The sequence below is a fragment of the Charadrius vociferus genome, unplaced genomic scaffold, assembly GCF_000708025.1.
Source record: "Charadrius vociferus isolate BGI_N301 unplaced genomic scaffold, ASM70802v2 scaffold19, whole genome shotgun sequence".
NCBI lineage: Eukaryota > Metazoa > Chordata > Aves > Charadriiformes > Charadriidae > Charadrius > Charadrius vociferus.
The window spans coordinates 3,721,078-3,743,054 of NW_009650173.1; the positions used below are offsets into that span (position 1 = coordinate 3,721,078).

Below are 21,977 nucleotides of genomic sequence, written 5' to 3' on the forward strand. Positions count from 1 at the left end.
TTCTTACTGACTCTTGCAGCTGATACAAGCACTGCTTTTCATCATTAGCTAACTTCCTCAGAACAATAGATGCAAACTTTTGCTTTTACATTACAATCATCATTAACGAGTTCAACCAACAAGTCAAACAAAACAATCCCCAAAATTAAACCTCGTGACCTCTCTCTTTCACTTAAGAAACTCTGATATTTTCATTTATACAGCGTGCCACGTGTATGGTGTTCACCCACAGGGTTTATACAAGAATGTGGAACACTACATCACATTCAACTGCTACATTCTTTATTTCTGCCTACTTTATACTCCATGAAGTTTGGTCCCTTCTGCACTCTAGGAATTGCAAAATTAATCCCCGGACTTTAATCCCTCGAAGTTAATAAAGATCATTTGGGGAATAACTGTAATGATATTACATCTCAATAACCATACCAACAGACCTTAAGAACTCGCATACAACAAGCTGGTTGAGCTTTCGTTGAGCAAATCAAGCAACCCACAGATCACACTCTAAGGTCCCTATCCTCCTAACACTTGTACAAGTTGCTTAACTTTATGCAATAAATGTAATAGGCTTGATTGATTTTAATCAAATTCAAATTAGCAAGCAGAAAAGCTCCAGTTAAATCAATTTAATGTACATTTCTAATTGGTGCTCATGAATTTATTTTTCAAAAGAAATTTACAGCACCCAGTGAGAATCAACTTAATACAACTTATTGGGACGGGAAGAGTGGAGCATACAGGCGAAGTTTCTACACGAAATTTGTAATCTCTTGCTAAATTGTGGAATACGCGATAATTAAACTGCTTAACATAGTCAAACTTTTACTCTCAAATACTTTTCCACATATTTTCCAAGGGCTGATTATTTAGAAAATATTAAAAAAGTACTATTCCTTCTCATTTATTACTTTATACATTACCACAGTTATTTTCCCTTGTGTATAAGGGATACTCACTTTAAAAACCAAAGACGCACCACATCCCCAGTTCCATACATCAAAACAGGAGGCTTTACTTCCTATGAAAACTACCACTTCTTCCAAATTTTTATTTATGTTATGATAAAATGCTTTCATTTACTACTGTGTATTTCACAGATAACTATAAAGAACTTCTACCCCCTAAAATTACACACCCTTTAAGTAAGTCTATTTAAAATGCAAACTTCTTATTTTTTTCTGACAGGAAAACTAGATCAGCTCTAATTTTTTTCCACAGTTGAAATAAGGAGTATTCTCCACTTTCTACAGCTTTGTCTTTCCTACTTTCCAATATTTCATGCAAAACTGTCAAACATTTGGAGAAGTCTTCAGCAGCAAATAAAAAGTAATATAAAAAGGATGAACCAGATGTGACTGCATTAAAACTTGATCTCCTCTCCCGAGACAACAATTTTGGAGAAATATTTTTAGACTTTTTAATTTTTATTATACACCTTTTTGATTTTTTTTTTTCCTAAGGGAAACCATTATTAAGGTTCTAAAATTCAAAAGCAAAGACAGACATAAAACAATGACGAAACCATTAGAGTTGAAAAATTAAAAGGTTAGACTATTCTGGACTATCATGAGTCAAAATAACCATGAGGCAGTCAGTACTACCACCAGTGACAGCACAGTAAATTTCCAATCAGATTTAGTAAAGATTTTTAACTCTGAAATTATCTACAGTCTCATGGAATCACCTTGCTGAATTAAATTGACAAGTTTAGACAAGTCTTGAATTCCTGCTTTATTTCAATAGGGCATGCGTACCTGTATTTGAATAAGGGCTATATTTAAAGCTAGGGATGTGCCCTAAGAGACTGAGTAAATCAAGTAGTAAAAGGTTAACAGGGGATTAGTTACATGCATTTAAGTACCTGTGCTTTTGTAGGAACTACACCTAACGACTAAATCTAAGCTGTAAATAAGAGTCAGTGATAGAATATTAACATCTAAAATTAACTTAGTATCTCTTAGCATCCTTCTCCCTTTTCTCCATGTTAGGCATATAGCGGTAGCTACAATAGTTTTATAGCCTGACAGTACTTGTTTCATGTAATGCAGCCTAGAAATAAGATTTCCAGCCAAGTAGGAATTACCTTTTTTTTTTTGTCACAGTAAAAGTAACAGGAAGCCACAATGTTCATGACCTCCACTACAACTGCAATACCTCCTAGAATTTGTAAGAAGATCTGTATTTATACTAAAAAATAAGCAGCGGTGAAAGACACTTGATAATGGTCAGGGAAGAGAAATTCACCCGAAACTTTACAAATAGAGCACTGTTCCATATCTGGTGAAGCTACCATTTTTGATGAATGACAGAACTGAATTGTGAAGAGGTAAAAGTCATGAAACTGGGATGCAAAGGGTCGGTTGGATTAGCATTGCAAAAGTGAAAGTCCCCATGGATAAGCATCGGATAGTATGAGATAACAGCAGTACACACCAATGACATCCATTTCCGCTGATAGGAGAGTTAGGTGAATGACAGCAAGTGGACATAAGAGTTGGAAACTATGCTGTTCAGAAGAGAAAAAGAATGAGAGGGGGGGAAACACTGGAAGCAGAGAGAGAAACCCAAGCCATTATTTTCAAATAACACAGCCAGGCTCATGGCTAGGAACCAACAGAATAAGACTTTGACTCCTTACTGGAATCGCACAGATTAATACCAAGCACTTTTAAAAATCACATTATCAGTATTTGGGAGGTTCAAACTATTTATGCTTGTATCAAAGCTCAATGCTGAAGAGGCAATATATTCAACTTTCAGATCAGAATTCCCTCAGAGTCAATATATGACAGTTCATTTGGTTAATAACTCTAAACTACTGCTTTATTTATTCCACATTATAATATAAAATAAGTTAAAATTATTTTAAAGACAAAATGGGCATAAGCAAGCAGAACAGAAAGCCTAACACAAACAGCCTTGGTCTATACAAAGTTTGGCAACAAACACGTTGCGCTAAGACAAAAACACACAAATCATTACCAGTGTGTCCTTTGCAATATAACGAAGTGCAACAAAGCAACAAGAACAAAATGCAGGCGTTAATATGAACATAAAAGTATCAAAATTGGAAACTATGTTTAAAAACATTTCACATGCTTTACACAACATTTATACATTATCAACAGTAATTGTTATTACCTACAGGTTAAGCTAACAAGGTCAGCATAAAATCTGTCAAGGGTTCTCATCTGACAGAAGTATTCATAGGTCCATGCAAATTTGTCTGTAAACTACAGAGCTTATCATGACACTTCACATCATATTAAAAGGAAGCTGCAAGACAGTCAACATTAAGAAGAAAAATATTAACCACCTATTTCCTATTTAATTTCCAAATGTAGTCTGAATTCTTGTTACATATCCCAGCCTTAATAAAAAAAAAAAATAAAATTTGAGCAATTCTAATGCCAGACTGTTCTTAGGAAAAACATCCTTTACCCCTGCTAACAATATATGTAGTAAATACCAGTTTTTACTGGGACTTGCCAATAAATCTCACCCTCTGACACAGAGTGTCTGTTCATACTCAGTTTTTGGCCGCTCTGCCACAAATGCCAACAAAGGGACCAATTAATGAAAACTTTCTTGATACGTTCCCAGTGGATGAATGTCCGCCTTGCAGAAGGTACCTTGACAACATTCATCTTGCACAGGCCAAATGGTTGCTCTGTGGTAGCAATTAAGACACCACCAGCCTTGGCTAGATTTAAACCAACAACCAAATCTGTGTAGATCTGACCAAATGCTCATAGAAATCTGGAGAAATTAACTTCTAAACAAGGACTGGATTGGGTCATATAATTGCACCCATTTCTCTAGTTATCTACATACCACATGGACACACTTTTATTAGAAAGAAATTACAATTCTTAAAACAAGATTCCTTAATCTGACCGTGTGACCACACTATTTAAACCACGTCTATAAACACCTAAGAAATCAACAACTCTTCTAAATCATTTCAAGAATCAAAACAATATGGTACGCTAACATTCTCTATATTCTTTTCTTTATGTCTCTCTCCAAAAAAAAGCCAGTGTTCAACCTTCATATTCCCATAGCTTTGGAATCAAGTTTGGACAACTAAGCCCAGCGCAGCATCCCTCCTCTTTCTAAAATTACATTTGAAAGTAGAAGAGTTTTGTTGCTTTGATCCAGAAGTGTCTATCTCAAAGTCTCTTCCCGCAGCCTGTGAACACGAGAGACTAGTGTGATAGCTAGCGGAAAACCGTGCCTCCATTGCAAACTTCATACTCACTTCAGGTTTTTGACAAAGGGTACCCTTCCTGAAATCTCTGTCCTTGGGCAATTTAAAGTCTGACTGGTCAAGGCCCCACACCTCATGATCATTATCACAAAACTAGGCATTCCACTTCTATTGGTCTCAGGGCTCAATAAATGTATGTTTAGAACTATCTAAGATATTAAACTTGTGTATCCAAAATAGTGTAGCTAAGCTTAACACGGTATAGGAGAGTGGGTTCCCCTCACCACCCCACACCCCAACAAAACTGCACCTTTCCACTTCTATACTATGTCATTATAAGGCTTGTAGCAATATTGTAATCAAATTATGTAGCATGTATTGGAAGTTCCAGATCAGCTGACAAAGAGCACCAAAATATAAAGCTGAACAGTCTCCCTGCTGGACGCACCACAAAAAAAGAACCATATAATGCAACTACAACACTCCAAGAGCTATATAACTACATTTAAATTTAACACTTTTGCTAATTTTATATACATTGTCACATTGAATACTTTAAGCCGCAAATCCCTATGAGCATGTAATAGCATTAACACACGTATTTGGTATTACCCACACACGTATATAACATCTATATTTGAGTAATCAAGCACACTGACTCCAAATGATCATTTACTGCGGTTATGGGCAGCATGATATACAGATTAGAATCTATGCAGAGTAGCTGTTATGCTTTAGGGCTGAACTCGTTTTCTGTTGCAGAATCCATTCTGTGATGGATGTAAATCAGAACGCAGATCGAGTTATAAAATTGTTTATTAAATTGGAATTTGATTTTTTTTTTCATAACCAAATTTAAGAAAAGCACATGTTTTAGCCACCTGTGCTGGTCAAGAAAAGAGGTGACAAACGTGCACTTGGCCCCCACCCTGTGGCACTCACTGAAAGGTCACAGAAAGAAGCCATTTCCCAACTTCACCAGCTGAACTTATTAAATTACGGCAGGATAAAAAACACACTTAAGTATTTTACAAAAATTTAGGTGATTTGTTAAATAAAAGTGTTGTAAAACAAGAAGTGCTATATTTCAGTAAAACAAAGAAGCTTAAACTGCAAGAGAAAATGAATTCATTTTGAAAAAAATGTTTGTTTTAAACATGAAACTTTTCTCCTATCATGGGAGGACGGAGAATTTCTGAATGAACAGTATGAATTAATTATCAATATATTTATACAAATGAATGGAAAATATCATAATTACCAGCAACCAAATAATTCTGGCAGTATTACCCTGCTGGACTCAAAGTGCTTTTCAATTCAAAATTACTTAATTTTCAATAGAAAAACTATTACAAACTAATATGTAATAGAAAACCAGTTAAGGTGGAACCTCAAAGCATTGTGATACTACCTGCTCTTAACTTACAACTATTTTGCTTGCCATTTTATCACATGAGCCATCAGGAAACCTAATTGTCCTTTTTCCTTCTTACTGCTCCAAAAAACAGAAGAAAAACTACATAGTTTTATTTAAAAAAAAAACAACAAACAAACCACAACAACCCTATTTCATCTATTTCCATAAGGTGTAGATAAGCTCTTACATAAAAAAGAAAGACCTAAACAACTGAAAGACTACATGATTTTTTAAGAGCAAGGCTTGTACAAAACACAGACGTGATGCTTTGATATACTTTCCTTCTATAAAGTATTAAGTATCGCTAGCTTTTCTCAACTTCACAGTGGAAAGCAAAGTTTTTCAGCAATGAAGATTTCCTTCACTGGAACTATGCTGAAATATTCCTTTTTAGCTTTTCTACAGGTCTGTTTTGCATATAGAGGTCTTGTACAGGAGCCATCCTGAAGCAACATTACACTCGGAGCTCTGTGGCCTATGTGGTTCATCAGGTACTAATTAGATAGCATGTTCTGTCAACACTTTCTTGCTCTTCTTCTATTAATTGATCATCCTGCCCAATTAATACAATGCAACATCAGTTCCAAACTCCTTGAGATCCGTTACCTGTGAGAACCAAGGATGAAGGGAAAAAACCTCCAAAAGGGTCACAAGGTAACCACACTTGTCTAAGATCTGGAGTGACAATAACACCGCTATTCTGAAAGGTTAATTACGTTCCCAGCAACATTCTCTTGAGCCTAAGTTTGTTTCTTATCTAAGAAAAAAAAAAAGAGTAAACACAAGCATAAAAATGTATTTCACCTAATAGGCTATATTAAATTTAGAAATGGTAACAGCTTATGAAAAAGTGAATGCTGCAAAACTAAATTTGCTTAGCCATTAGCAGCATATTTCTCATCAGAATATTTTCAGTTAATATTATTACTATTAGATACTGTGTATCAGAAACTAAATCATGAATATTGTGCAGAAACTACAGTATGCTAATCCCACCTTTGTATACAAGAGTCCAAACAACGGCTGCCCTTACAGTCACATGCAGTCAGAACAACCATAAATCAGCATTTTATAAAAACTATAAGAAATAAAATACATGTTTTCTCCATTTATTACACTGCACTAAAGATTGCAGAAGATAAAAACAAACGACAAAGCCGCTGCCAAATACAACACACTACTGCCACCTAATGCTTACCAGAAGGTTGCATCAAAAACATTTCATTGTCTCTCCGCACTACACCAGCATGATGAAAAACGAAGACCAAAGCAAATAGGAAAGTTTATTGTTTTTAAATATCTGCCTCACATTTCCTCCCCTACAGGCTTTCTAAATTGAACTGATTTGATCATATCCTTTCCTGTACACAAAGACTGTAACAGACAAGATGTACGTTCAGTGGGCTAAATACAAGACTCGTGTTTCATCTGCAAAAATATCAGGAATGTAGTACATGCACTTCATTAGGACACTCACATAACCAAGTAAGTACATTCACTAGGTCAAGTTCCACACTTGTTTACATTTTTGTAAGCTATCTCCTGTTACGTAACTAGCACAATTCAGTATTGAAAAGTTTAAGTTTCACATGGCAAGTATTTGGAGGGGGGGGGTGGTGGGGGGTGGGGAGAAATGAAAAAGAAAAAAAGACGTGTGGTCTTATGTTAAAACAGCACCAAAAAAAAAAATTACTTTGAAGGTGCTTTTCTTATTTCAGTGATGTTTGCAACAAAGCACTCTGTCTGAAATGTGAAACTTCTTCACTTCCATGAAAAGAATGATTCCAGGTCTTAAACTTGCCTTCCTAGCCCACAATCAATCTTTTCAACATGTTCACTCAATTGGCAGAAGTTAGCAGGGAACATGGCAGTAGCCTGCTTTTTCCACTTGCAAAGAGGAGAAACAGAAAGTGAAGAGTTCCATGTGACATTCAATCTTTTCATATAGAGATTTAAACTTCCCCAAAGGATGTCTATCCAAAGACAGCTGGACAAAAGAGCAAGGAATTTATCTTCTTGATTCATTACTTCAATCCATCTCTTCTTCCTTTTTTCCCCAAACACAAACAAGCTTTAAGCTTTTTAACAACTTTAGCCTTCTCCTACCTGATCTTGTTATCTGCTTTGACACCGATTCCAGCCTTAACTGTCCATCTCCAGGATGATTCTTATTCATTGGAAATGTTCCTCATTTGAGGGGAAAAAAAAAAAGTTTCATTTTCCTTCCAATTTCTTATACCTTATCTGTTCTATGATGTTTTTCTAACATCGCTCAGTGATCAACTAGCTGGTCAAAACAGTGTCCATTTTACTCCCTTTTTCCTCCTTACAGCCTGCCATAAGCAGAAATTCCTACGCAAGTATCAATCTGAGCTTTCTGCACAATATTCAACTGCTTGCATGTTTTACACACGTTATTAACCTTTTCTATACCTTCAGGCCAGAGATAACTACTGCCATACAGAGCATCCAGCACAGATCTCCAACATGAGACAAATAAGAACCATCAAAAAAGAAATATCTCAGATAATATTACTGCTGCTGTAACTGTTACTATAAGGAAATACTTGTGGTAAGTCAAGGTATTTGCAGCAAATGGTCATCAAGACACCACACAGGAGGACAAAAGATTTTTTCTGTAACATTTTAGTAATTCATCATGTCATTTTTAAAGAAAACACCCACTGACAACCCAACTTGTTATTTTAAAAATAGACAGAATTTTAAAAAATTTAGGATTAAACGTACACAGCAACATGCAACAGTTATGCAGACCACATAACTGGCATTCACTAATAGCTGCACAGTAACAAAACAGAGGATGATACTATCAATCCAATGCTGCAAATTCTTGAAAATTACTGGAGTCCTCAAAGTAGAATTAAAAAAAAAAATGAATCATAGAATAAATTACAGTCATAAACTCATTAGTTTGCTTTGGATTGTTTTTTAAAGTTACCTTGCTTAAATATACTTTAAACTTCCTCAACCTTCTCCCTGATTAATCCAAGAATTTCACATCTTCTTTCACATTTAAATCACACAGGTTGATATCCTTAATATCTGACCAGAGTTTTGAATGGTTCTACCATTCACTGGAAAATCTTAATCTTCTGTCAAGTTGAGCATGAATCTGAGCTGAACCATCTGAAAAATCTGAAGAGAGATCTGCTTTTCCTCCTCTATACTTAGCTTCTGCTGCCAAAATCCCCATATTTTGCATACTTGTTTTAGATATTTAACTGCAGTATCAGCAGGATTGCCACTGTAATTCTGACTGTACTTTTATAGAAGTCAATTTCAACTTCCATAGAAATAGTGACTTTCAATTTGATGCTATTTGTAAAAGTCCTGTGATTGCAGAGCTGGTCTTACACCAAGAAGTGATTTCTAATTAAAAATACTTTATTCCCTGTACTAAATTACTGAAGTCTAAAGATTGTATCAGGTAAGACCGGAATCCTTTTCTAATGTAATTCATTTATTGTGGTACTTTAGTATCATGATGCTACTATTTTGACCTTACAGTCTCTTATTGGTCTCAGTTACTGACAGTGGGTCTCCACTTAGTCCAGGGGAACGCTCCGTCAATCTGCTGTTTTGAAGCACTCCAGCTCCCCTGGCAAAAACAAGTGATTGCAGATTCTTGTTGGAAAACTTTCTAAGATGAGAAAGAAAACTATTGCCTTGGCAAGGGAAACGGACTACATTTCTGCAGCAGCAATAACTAGTTCATCTTCTAGAAACCTCAGTAACGAACTCTTGGTCCTTTCCCCTCTTATTGCCCAGTCTCTGGAAAGATCTAACCCCATGAGACTGAGGAGTGTCCAACAAAACTGTAATTACCTCACATAACTTTCATATTAAATATTCGCACTTGTCATCCTGTTCAGCCCTTGAACAAAGTTAATGCTGAAATTCAATGTAAAAGTTTTTAGTGATAAAAAAGAAAATCAACTGTTGTTGTATAAATAGAAGCAAGGGTTAATTTGGCTAATGAAGGTATGAAAGTGTGGAGAGGAAAAAGAACCTATGGTTACCACAAAGTACATCTTTAGAAACAGCTTCTCTTTCGTTTTCTTCTGCTTCCATGGCTCCTTATTTTCCTATGAAGAGGGACTTGAGAGCCTCAGAAGCTACCTAAAAAAGCCTCTTAGAAACTATGCTACACGGCAGGAGAAGATAAAGCAATAAAACACTGCCAAAAACAAGCTGAGGAAAGAAAAGAAATGAAACATTTTAAAACTTACAGGAGTATAAAGATAGAAATAAAAATATAAAGGGAATTTTAAAAGCTCCTTATAAATTTCTCGCCCCTGTGCTCACAATTTACACTATTAAATGTCACATTAAACCCTGTTCCATTGTTTAGGCAAAAGTTAACGTGTCACTAGTCATACAATAATGCCAGTTACACAAATGGTTAGGAAACTAGGCAAATGCTACTTTCATGTGAAAGCAAAACACAGAATTCTGTATGGCATTTAAAAAAACAAACAAACAAGAAAACAAACCCAAACCCACAGACCGACAAAGAACCAACAACTGGGGTTGCTTAAAGTACTGAAAAAACGGGCATGAACTTTTCCAGCTGACACGTACAGTAGTGGATGAAGGAAAACCCACAGGATGCTATTTCCTGGCTGAGTAACATCTGGCAGAAGGGCAGGGACGAAGAGTTCGGGGCAGTAGCCTTCAGCTGGCACCGTGACTGGCAAGATGAATACCTTTCTGCAGGCTAAGAAAGTCAACTAATTTGATACCCCACAACTTCCTAAGAACTGCTGAGCACAAAGCATGGGTTTTTGTGCTGTCCCCCCCAGCCCCAGGTGACTGTCACTAAAACAGCACTCCAAACCAAAGTATACCATGAATTTTCAAATTCATTCGGAATACCTAAAAACAGACAGACACCTTTAAAAGGTCAGATTTAAGCGTAATCAAAGTCCCTAAAGCACTTCAGCTTCAGAAGTCACTGTGGAAAGCAGGCCTTAAAGAATACAGGACTTATTTAAAAAAAATTCTTTATTAGCGACCATAACTGTAACACTTGCATAACACTTCAAAAGTTGCAGGTGTTTGGGTTTTTTTTTTTCTTTAAAATATTTCTTTCCACTTTCCCCATCTCTAGGAGCAATATATATAGAATTTGTACAGTATTTGAAACCATTCATGATCTCAAAACAACAGGTTAGGCCCCAGACGAATTATAACTTTGAAAGCGGACATGAAAAGCTGAATATTAACAGAATTTAGCAGCCGGCGTAGCAAACACTTGGGTGCAAAACCCATGAAGAAACCACCTACCTTTTATGAGGTGGCTTAACTTGAGAGACACATTAGTAACCATGTTACGTGGCACCAAAGCAAACCCAAAACCAGTAGCACTACAGCCTGTTGTACAGACAATACTCTCTTATCTTTGGCAATCCAAATAAGTCTACAGCATCTTGAGAAGTTTCAACCCTTAAAATCAGAAGCCCTGACGTATGTGATGACTACTGCACAAACACTCCACTTCATGGATATCACAACAGTATTTAAAACCAACCAACCCACCCACCCAAAAAACACATCAGCATTCAGTTATTTCAAAATTTCACAGCCATAGTGACAAAACAATTCCAAACATAATCCATAGAATCACATAAACTTTGCCCCTAGTTTGGATTTGATTTACTCACACTGATGGTTTAAAGGATGCATTCATATCTGGATTGATCACTAGCTTGGTGTTAATTTAACTTTTAATTTGAGGTTGGTCACGGTTGGCAAATTTCTCCACTTGCAGTAAGGAAACGACTTTGACAGTGTCTCCTCATAACTACTAAAAGGACACACCTTCCAGATGACTCAACGAAATCATGCGACAATAGCATACTCTGCTCACTTAACAGACTTTATTATTGATCTTTTTGCTGTTGATATTTAATAAGCACTCTATATAGACAGTCTTAGCCTTTACAGAACTTCCCAATTTTAGGAAGTGATAGCCAAGGGATATAGATGAAAAGGTAAAGTCATCACCTGGGAGAAATCAGCAACTGTAGAGGAATAATCCAGCATCTTTGTTACTGAAGTTTCAACAGCAATATTTACAGAAGCCATAGTTATACTGGGAGAATCTTATCAAGCCCGTACTATGCATTCCTCTGCCATAGCAGTAGGAACTAATACTGGATTGCTGGTGTGCTCTGACCAAAGGTTACTACCTCTTAAATAAGGAATGCTTGTTCAGCCTCTTCTCAAGATCCTAATTAGTTACTATTTAATGTTTATGTCAAGAACAGAAAAATGTTAGCTAAGATGCTGCTCAGAAAACTTGCTCTGGCTAGGGGTGGATGAAGAACGTGTTGAGAGCTCATGGGTAAGAATTAAGGGGCAGGCTAATACGGGAGACACTGTTGTGGGTGTTTACTACAGACCACTGGATCAGGAAAAGGAAGTCAATGAGGCCTTCTACAGACAGCTGGAAATAGCCTCACCATCACGGGCCCTGGTTCTCATGGGGGGCTTCAACTGCCCTGATACTTGCTGGAAAGGCAACACAGCCAGGCATGCACAGTCCAGGACGTTTCTGCAGAGCATTGATGATAACTTTTTGAAACAGGTGGCAGAGGAACCAATGAGGAGAGGTGTTCCGCTGGATCCTGTGCTGACAAACAAAGGACTAATTGGGGATGTGAAGGCCAGGGGTAGCCTTGGCTGCAGTGACCACAAGATGGTGGAGTTCAGGTCCTGCACGGAAGAAGCAGGGCAAAAATTAGAATTATAACCCCAGACTTCAAGAGAGTGAACTGTGGCCGCTTCAAAGACCTACTTGGAGGAATCCCATGGGCTAAGGCTCTAGAAGAAAGCGCGGTGCAAGGGCTAGTTAATATTCAAGCACCACTTCCTCCAAGCTCAACATCCATGCACTCCTATGAGTAAGAAATCAGGCAAAGGAGGCAGGAAATCTGCACAGATGAACAAGGAGCTTCTGGAAAAACTCAAATGGGAGAAGGAAGTTTACAGAATGTGGAAAAGGGGAGTGCCCACTTGGGAGAAATATAGGAAAGTTGTCAGAGTAGGCAGCGATACAACAAGGAAGGCTAAGGCCCACTTGGAATTAAACCTGGCAAGGGATGTCAAGGACAATAAGAAGGGATTCTTCGAGTACATCAGTAGTAAAAGGAAGTCTAGGGAAAATGTGGGCCTGCTGCTGAATGAGGCAGGTGCCCTGGTGACAGAGGATGCAGAGAAGGCGGAGTTGCTGAATGCTACCTTTGCTTCAGTCTTTACTGCTAAGGCCAGTCCTCAGGAACCCCAGATCCTGGAGAAAAGATGACTCTCCCTTGATCAGGGAGGATCGAGTTAGAGATCATTTAGGCAAACCTGACACCCACAAATCCATGGGCCCTGCTGGATGCACCCACGAGTGTTGAGGGAGCTGGCAGATGTTATAGTGGAGCCGCTCTCCATCATTTTTGAAAGGTCATGGAGAACAGGAGAGGTGCCTGAGGGCTGGAGGAAAGCTAATGTCACACCAGTCTTCAAAAGGGCAAGAAGGACCCAGGAAACTACAGGCCAGTCAGCCTCATCGCCATCCCTGAAAGGGTGATGGAACAGCTCATCCTGGATGTCACTTCTAAACATGTAGAGGAACAGAAGGTTATCAGGAGTGGTCAACATGGATTCAGCAAGGGGAAATCATGCTTGACCAATGTGATAGCCTTCTGTGATGCCACAACTGGCTGGATGGATGAAGGGAGAGCAATGGACATTGTCTACCTTGACTTCAGCAAGGCTTTTGACACTCTCCCATAACATCCTCATAGGTAAGCTTAGGAAGTGTGGGTTAGATGAGTGGACAGTGAGGTGGACTGAGAACTGGCTGAACAGCAGAGCTCAGAGGGTTGTGATCAGCGGCGCCGAGTCCAGTTGGAGGCCTGTAACTGGTAGTGTTCTCCAGGGGTCAGTACTGGGCCCAATCTTGTTCAACATATTCATCAATGACCTGGACGAGGGGACAGAGTGTACCCTCAGCAAGTTTGCTGATGACACAGAACCAGGAGGAGTGGCTGACACTCCAGAAGGCTGTGCCGCCATACAGCGAGACCTGCACAGGCTAGAGAGTTCGGCAGAGAGGAACCTAATGAAGTTCAACAAGGGCAAGTGTAGGCTCCTGCACCTAGGGAGGAATAGCCACATGCACCGATACAGGTTAGCGGTTGACCCACTGGAAAGAATCTCTGTAGAGAGGGACCTGGGAATGCTGATGGACAAGTTGATCGTGAGCCAGTCACATGCCTTTGTTGCCAAGGAGGCCAATGGTATCCTGGGATGCATTAAAAAGAGCATGGCCAGCAGGTTGAGGGAGGTGACCCTCCCCTTCTACTCCACCATGGTGAGGCCACATCTGGAGTACTGTGTCCAGCTCTGGACTGCCCAGTTCAAGAAAGACAGGGAACAACTGGGGAGAGTCCAATCGCCTGATGCTCATGCTCTTATGTGTGTACTTCTAAACTACAGAGGATGAAATATCAGAAGCTACTCATCATAACAAACTATGGACGATAACCCAGTATGTAAACAGATGAAATTTAGAGATAATTTCCTAAACTAACATTACATTCACAACTGGCTGAACTACCTGGATAAGCAATATATTACTTACTTGCTAGCTTATTTTGTGATTCTATGAGTTTTCTCATATTCAGTTAAAAATAACTTTCTGCTATAGGGATGTTCACACCATCCACTTGTTAAAATTCACCTGCATTTTAAAAAAATCAATGTAAAAAAAATTACACATTACAAAGTTATATGGAGTGATGTCTCACTTCTTATTAGGTGAGATATGGTGGACACCCACATCTAACAAAGCAGTAGCGCAGACTACATGCCAGTACTGTCATATGCCCCTTTTCCTCCTATGATACCTTACCACAGCCTTTGTCTCTTCACCTGCATCCATGACCACTATTTCCCCCCCTCCCTTCTGCACGTCAGGATACCTTTCTCAGCCTGTTCTTATATAGGATGTGTTCATAGTACGCCTTCCAGCTGGTTGTTGACCAATCAGAGCACTAATTGGTTAATCACTGCATTTCATTTGATTAGCCAGATGCCTAATTAAGTGAAACACACATTCCCATTGGCCAGTTACCCTAGTAAGAGCACGTAAAGCCCAAGGACCAACTGCCACCAGCATTACATCTTCACACAGTTCCGACTGAGCAAGCAGGAGCTTTGGCTCAGATGCAGCAGTCTGTATCACGGTATGTGGCAGGATCACGAATCTCCAGAACGTTTGGCTTTTAAGTACCATCTTGACACAACAAATCTGTGATACCATTCAGATTGATAAAGTTCCCATTACTACAACACAAACACTGCCAGGGTAAACACTTGTTCTTCGGACTTACCACTGAATATCATATGCTGGTGTAAGAAAAAAACAAAACAACAGCAACCCCCACAAAAAAACCCAAGTGGATGAATTGAACAAAAGGTCTCGTAGCTTAAACAGGAGCAGAAACATCAGCATGATGGTGATCTGGCTTATCAAGCTGTTTGAACTAGTGACTTCTGTAACACTGAGGTTCACTATATACTACATAAGCTAATCAATTTTTCAAGTCCCAACTTGAAAATATGCCCCCTTGTATTTTATTAAAGTCATAAGTAGTAAATCAGATGTAAAGAACAGCTCAAAATAAAACTACCCAGAGTGTCAAAACAATAGTCCTTTGTATTAAACTTAGTGGCTTATCTTTCCCTCTGTTGCAATTATATTAACTTCAGTCAAGCTACAACCAGGCTGCACTGAACTTGTTCCGTTTACACTGTCAAATTACAAAATCCATTTTCTACAAGTTAGCCAAAAGTAGCTAGCTAAGCATGATGACCTGTTAAGTATCTCTAACAAGTATGCTGCTATTCAAACAAAACCCAAAAAATCTGCAAAAGCTATTTAATAAAGGAATACACACACTGCATAATTTTCATTATGAAAAGCATTATTATGAGACTTGTGATACAAAGCTCAAAGTGTTTCCATTTTACAGATTCAAACTCTCAATTTAAACTCACCATGAAAAGAAGTTCCTTAGTAGGCAGGTGCTTTCAGGAGTAACACCAAATTTATTTTGGAACAAACTTTAACACAACAATCATGGAAGCAGACCTATAACTTTACATAAATACACTCTGCGCTTCTCGTGATTGCAGAATTTAGATGTGTCCATAAATCTGGTAAGATGCAAGAGATTTTTTTTTCCCTCTCCGGAAAGACTGATGTATTTCCTCTACACAAGCACAATGGAACAATCTCTTCTAAAGTTATTTTGCTTCATTAAATTAAATTTCTATTAATGTCCTTTTTTATAGTTGCTGAGAGTCACTCACATATGCTTGATACTCCCTGTTTTCAAATTTTCTACTCTTTCAAACAGATTAAGTGATCACCTTAACACTTTGTTTGTATTCCTAGCCACATACCACCCCTTCTGATAAAAAGATAATCTTTGTAACACTATGTGTTAAGTGGCACATTTTATTTCCTTACTACAGTAAAAATAGGAGCTTCCTGCATACTCCCTGCTCAAATTATATGGATTTTCTTTAAGATTAGGGCATACATTGTAACAGCAGCATATAATTTTCCCGCACAATAATTTTTTTTCCAGTTGAAAGGTATCCTATAATATCATCAGCATCAACAGGAACCAACACCTGATTTTCAGCTAGGCAAAGCTTATGCGTTTGGTGACTTTATTTCCTGCAAAAAGCAGTTTTCAGATATAAAGAGGCTATGTGAAAATTTGAAAACAATCTAGCAACTCATTCTTTAACCACAAAGTGCTAGACCAAAAGGAAATGTAATTGTGCCAATAATAAGATAGGTAATTTTTTTCCCCCCAATATCCTATTTTTGTTACTCTAATTTCACCCTCTGTTAATTTTATACACTTTCAGAAATGGAACATAAGCACTGTTCTTCCTAAAAGCTGTTTGGATACCTTGAAAAACTAAGCGTAGAGCATAAAACTGGTTTACGCATTTAAGAAATCTTCTTGTTGAAACTACTGTGTATATAACTGTGGATAAAAAGGTCATATGTGTCCCAAATACCTCTAGACCATCAGCATGTTCCAAAGACAAAAGATTAAAGACCACACTCCTACTACATAGACAACATATTCTCAAAATTTGTTGAGATTCCTTTCAGAGTATGGAAACTGCAAGTCTCCTGTGCTTCAGAAAGCACTTTAGGATGAACTTAAAACAGTCAATCAAGGAATCTTTGCATTGAGATTTGCATTTGTTGATTACAAAATACACATTTCTACTTTTATTTTTTTTTCTTTTAGAATTACTGGCTGAAGCTCTCTGCTAGAGAAGACACTGGAGCATGAGCCAACACACAAAAGTTTGATTTTGTTTTAAAAAGAAGCTGTTTATAAAATTGCCAGTGTCACACGGGTCTTGTGCCCAGAAGCGTGTCATCTTCCGCTGCTATTGATTGTTACAATACCTGTAACATATCAAGATGATCCGGGTATCAGTGTCACATAAGTGCACAAGAATTTAAAAGAAATAAATATAAGTTTCATTAAGTTGCAAGGAAATGTTATAAATATGGACTTTTACTTAAGCACTTAGAAGGTGAGAAGAAAAAAATCTGATTAAAGAAAAATCACTACTTTTAAGCCAAACCTGTGCTAGTTTCTGTATCAGATTAATACTATTCTTAATGATGGAACTGACATTATCTGTAGTAAAATAATTCACTTAAACATATGTTGTGGCCTGAACAAATGAAAAAAAGTAAGTACAGCAGAGCAAAAAAACAGTAAGTAAATGTATTCACCCTAGTAGGGTGCATATGCACAGTTTTATTTGTTATGGGTTCTTCATGTTTTCCATCACCAATTTGTTAGAATTGACAAAAACAAGTTATATTTTAAAAATAATCAATTTTAAGCTAATTTGCCCTTAGAAAATCATTCTTACAAACCTGTAATTCAAGCATTTTTAATCGCATACTACTTTGTATTATTAAGGTCAGTCCCGAGATTTAACTACAAATATAGTTATCTTTTGGATGGCATATGGCAAGATCTCCAACTCTTTAGCTTTGGAAATTTACATCTGCCTGTTCATTCAAGATGCTAAGCATACATGTGTTGACAAATAGAAAATAGCAGATGGCAAAAAGCAAATGCTCAACATGAAGCACTGGGGATCATTTGAAGAAGGCTTGGACTCAGACATTTGCCATTTTTATTTTAACAGCAGAATTATTTTTAAAAATAAATTCCACCATCTATTATGCTTGATGCCAATGAACACCTGTGATCAGAATATTCAAGATTACAAAATGAATATCATATTAATCTATATCCAAGATGCAAGTTGCTTCATAAAGTTTAGGATTTTAAGGTAATATAAGGTAATTAGCACAGTACCATTCTTCAGGACGTTGACTTCTGCTACACATAAGCCAGAAAACTTTCTGTACTGACCACGTAATTTGTCATGAAATCTTTGAGGCAATACACGGCTACGCTCATCTGCTATCCCAGCTTCTAAACTGGAGTTACTCAGGGAATTGACTACTACCACAGTAGATAAAAACACCCACCTGCATGTAGACCTGTTCTCTGCCCACAACAATACTAGTACTTCTACCATCACTATCTCCAGCAGCAGCTTTAGAAAACCAAAACGAGCACTTTTTCAGTTAGAGGTGTGAAGCGACCAAGAGCTCTAAGTGCAAGCTTCACTTGGGGAGCAAGGGAGTTACTTCCTATGAATATGGCCGAACAGGTGAGATGAGAGATCTGGCCAGTGCTATGCTTTTTACTAACAATGACCAGTGGATGCCTAAGGAATAGTATCAGGATAGGACAACTATATACCAACTCCCTTACGTATTCCACCAATATTCAGAAGTCCGTAGCTAACAGATTTCTGAACCAGAAAGAGTATTTTTTGTGTTAACATGCCATGGCAGACTTTTCTTTCATGAAATGTCTAACAACTTTTTCAACCAGGGAACCCCTTGGACTCAACATCTGTGGCAATAACTTTCACACTGTAACTACATACTACACGAACACCTTTTAGTGAAGGTATGTAGCATAGTGTCTAGTCACTCCTATAGCCAATGAGCTTTCAAGGTGAATAAAAATAATTATTGTTTTATTGCCACCATGCTCTTACAGACTTCAGACTGATTGTGCTAGATGGTTTATCAGTCAGTGGACAAACAAGTTGAGTCTGTAACAGGTCAGCTAAAAGAAAAAGATGAATAGAGACGGGACATATGGTAAGAACAACAGACAAGCAGCAGATCTGTCTTGGAGAAAACACCTACAAGTAAACATCAGTGTGGCTTTTTAATCAGAGAGATCCATCACAGATGGCAAGTTCTGAGACAAACTGCAAAAGGGGGAAAAAAAAAAAAGTATCTTCATTTTCTCTAAGATTTCTCACTGACTTTTCAAATAAAGAGCACTAACCAATTAGTTTGGAAATACACAGGTTGTAAAGAAAAGCTTGTATATTAAATAATATTTCCATCTTCTAAAACTACAGTTATAGATGTAAAGAGACAATTCTAAACTCCAACAATTCTCACTTCATACACTTCAAAATAATTACATGAAAGTACAGCGCTGTAACACAAAGGGTCAGGTTCATTAAAAAAAAAAAAAATCATACAGGAAAGGCACTACATAGTTTCAGTTCTGTGGCAAACAGCCCTGAACAATACTTTACATATGATTTTAATTCCACTACTATACATAGACTCATAGTGAAAAAAAAAATTAATTCCATCATGGTATTCAGTTTAAGTAGCCACCTGTCTGAACAGAAGAGCTGTTTTACACTGCAGTCCCTCTATTTTTTTCATTAAGGACAAACAGATCATTATATTTTATTCACATTTTACTAGTAACTCAGTAAACCAAAAACATTAGAAAGTCCAAGAAAAACACTATTTCTATTCAGAGCAGGACTAAGAAGCTTGGTTTCCAAAACACTCTCCTACATTAATTCTTCTAATGTTTAATAGTGAGGACCAAAGGATTTATGTCCTATATCTGCATGCAAATATCTTGTAAAGTGTTGAAACTTAAGACTAAGTATACGTATCGGTTTCAGACAAAAAAATAAGCTAGCAGGAAGCACTGAGAGGGAGTAGATGTACAGCAGAACTGCTTAGCAAATTCAACTGAAGAGTATCAAAATGTGTAAATTGAAACATACTGGTGAAATGACCTTTAGAACAGTTTTCACAGGTGCTAGCAATAAAACGTAAAAAAAAACCACAACAAAACCCAAACAAACACCGCCCCCCCAAAACTATCCCATGAATTTATTTCAATTCTAACAAAACTCAGTCTTGAGGTGACTAGCGTTCTCTTTACCTTGCTTAAAAATCCCAACTTCTTATTGCATTCATTCTGCCACCTCAAACCAAGCAAGGTTAGCCATGCACGCGCTCTCTAATGCCCTGCCAATACTGATATTCTAGCCAGCAGCTACCTAAAGGAATATATAAAGACTGAGTTCTGCTCACCTTCTTCCTTCTTCTCTATCAGGTTGCCAGTTTTCAAGAAACTTAGGAATTTAGTTACCTTAGGAATTCTATTTGTCTATCAAATTTGGCTGAACCAAGAATCGTACAAAGTAATCTTATAGAGCTCTGAGATTCTTAAACACATATACCAGGAGTACAGGAAAAACTGAAACAATTCACAGAACATCAGGTCTTAATGCATGACCAAAACCATGACGCCAGAAAAATGCATCAGAAATTTTCAAATAAGATTAACATATTTTCCTCCTATACATTTTCTATTCCATTACTGAAGACTATCAGGAAGAACTTCTTTTTACTCTTTGCATCTGGTCTTTATATATTCAAGGGTTGCATTCAGCACACTGCAACTGCCCACATGGTAGTAAATACTACAAGTTATCAATTAGAAAATTTCACAACTGTGTGCTACAAACAATGACCCTTTTTGACTTGTGCACCTGATGAATAAGTATTTGGCTCAGTTCATTCATGAACAATTAGCAAAGCTGGGCAACATAGCAGTGTTTGGAACCAGAACACTACAACCCCTCTTTGCAAAATACAATGATAACTCATAAACTCAAGATATTTATTTCAAACTTAAACCAGACTCAGTGAACTGATATTATAAATATATTATGCTTAATCCTATTTATTAAAAAAATGTAAAAGCAAAATCTGCAATTACTGCCTTATTGATTTATAAAATTTATTTTAGCACATCTTAAACAAGAAAAACATACTTACTAATAAAGCAAGTTTTTGGTACTTCCGTTTTAGTTCTGCTGGACTGTCTGATGGCTTTGCACCCAGGATTTTGTACCAGTCCTTTTGTGTTAACCTTTCAAATGCCATAGTCTGACTGGTTTTGAAATTACTTTCTTAGCACTGTGTAAGAAAATTAAATAAATACAATTACAATTTGAAAAAGAAACAGTTAAAGCAAAAATGAGGAAGTGTGACAAACTATGGGATCAAGAAATAGACCGCAGCCCTCAAGCATATGCACACCCTACATAAGATCTATGGTGCAAAAAAGCATCTTAATTCACATGACCATTCCATCCCATAGATTACCATATGCAAGTGATTTAAGTTATGCTGTGTTTCCTGTCCCAGTTCCTTAGTATATCGTGTTTCAGAAGCTGTCCATACTCCTTGGAAACCATTTTGTGTTTTAGCTGTCTGAATTCTTTTGAACCTACATGTTATACATACAGTTTATATATACGTATACTTTTTAAAAGACACACTTTTTATTTTGAAGCAATACTGTACTTAATATATGAAAAAAAATAAGTACAAAAAATTAAGTGTGACATTTTATCAGTTCTGGAATGAGATACACGCAAGAAGACAAAAAGGTATGGCCCAGGTTTTGCACAGTGATATTCATAGTATGGCTCCTCCTTCATCCTGCTGGGTAAGAAGACGTAACTTTTCTAATATTGAAGTAGAAGAGCATATAAAAGTAAACAAAAAAAGACGAATGAAAGCATATGAAGTTAGGGCAGGTCCTTAAGTAAAACATAATTAGTTGGGTGCTTTCCATTTTTGGCCATCTATCATCAAGCTAATGACCCAGAATGAAAAAAAAAAAATAAACAGGCGAATTAAATGCCAGGAAAAGCATAGTAATGCCTGAGCTTCAAGCAGATTCTTATCTGCTTTTAGTAGTCGATTTATCACGAACTTTCTGATAAGAAAGCAACCTGCCTTTCAACAGGGAACAGCTTTGTAAGTTTGCGAGTTTCATAAGCCTTTTTTTACTG

At 37.3% G+C, this 21,977-nt stretch overlaps 1 protein-coding gene across 1 annotated transcript in view; it reads right to left on the reverse strand.

Moving 5' to 3' along the window:
• Positions 1 to 21,096, reverse strand: part of DNAJC24 (DnaJ (Hsp40) homolog, subfamily C, member 24) — a 37,955-nt gene extending 16,859 nt beyond the window's left edge. The window contains exon 1 of the mRNA XM_009892676.1: positions 20,953 to 21,096. Coding sequence (XP_009890978.1) covers positions 20,953 to 21,060 — 108 coding nt within the window. The 5' untranslated portion in view covers positions 21,061 to 21,096. The remainder of the gene's footprint in view (positions 1 to 20,952) is intronic.
• Between the last annotated feature and the right edge of the window lie 881 nt (positions 21,097 to 21,977).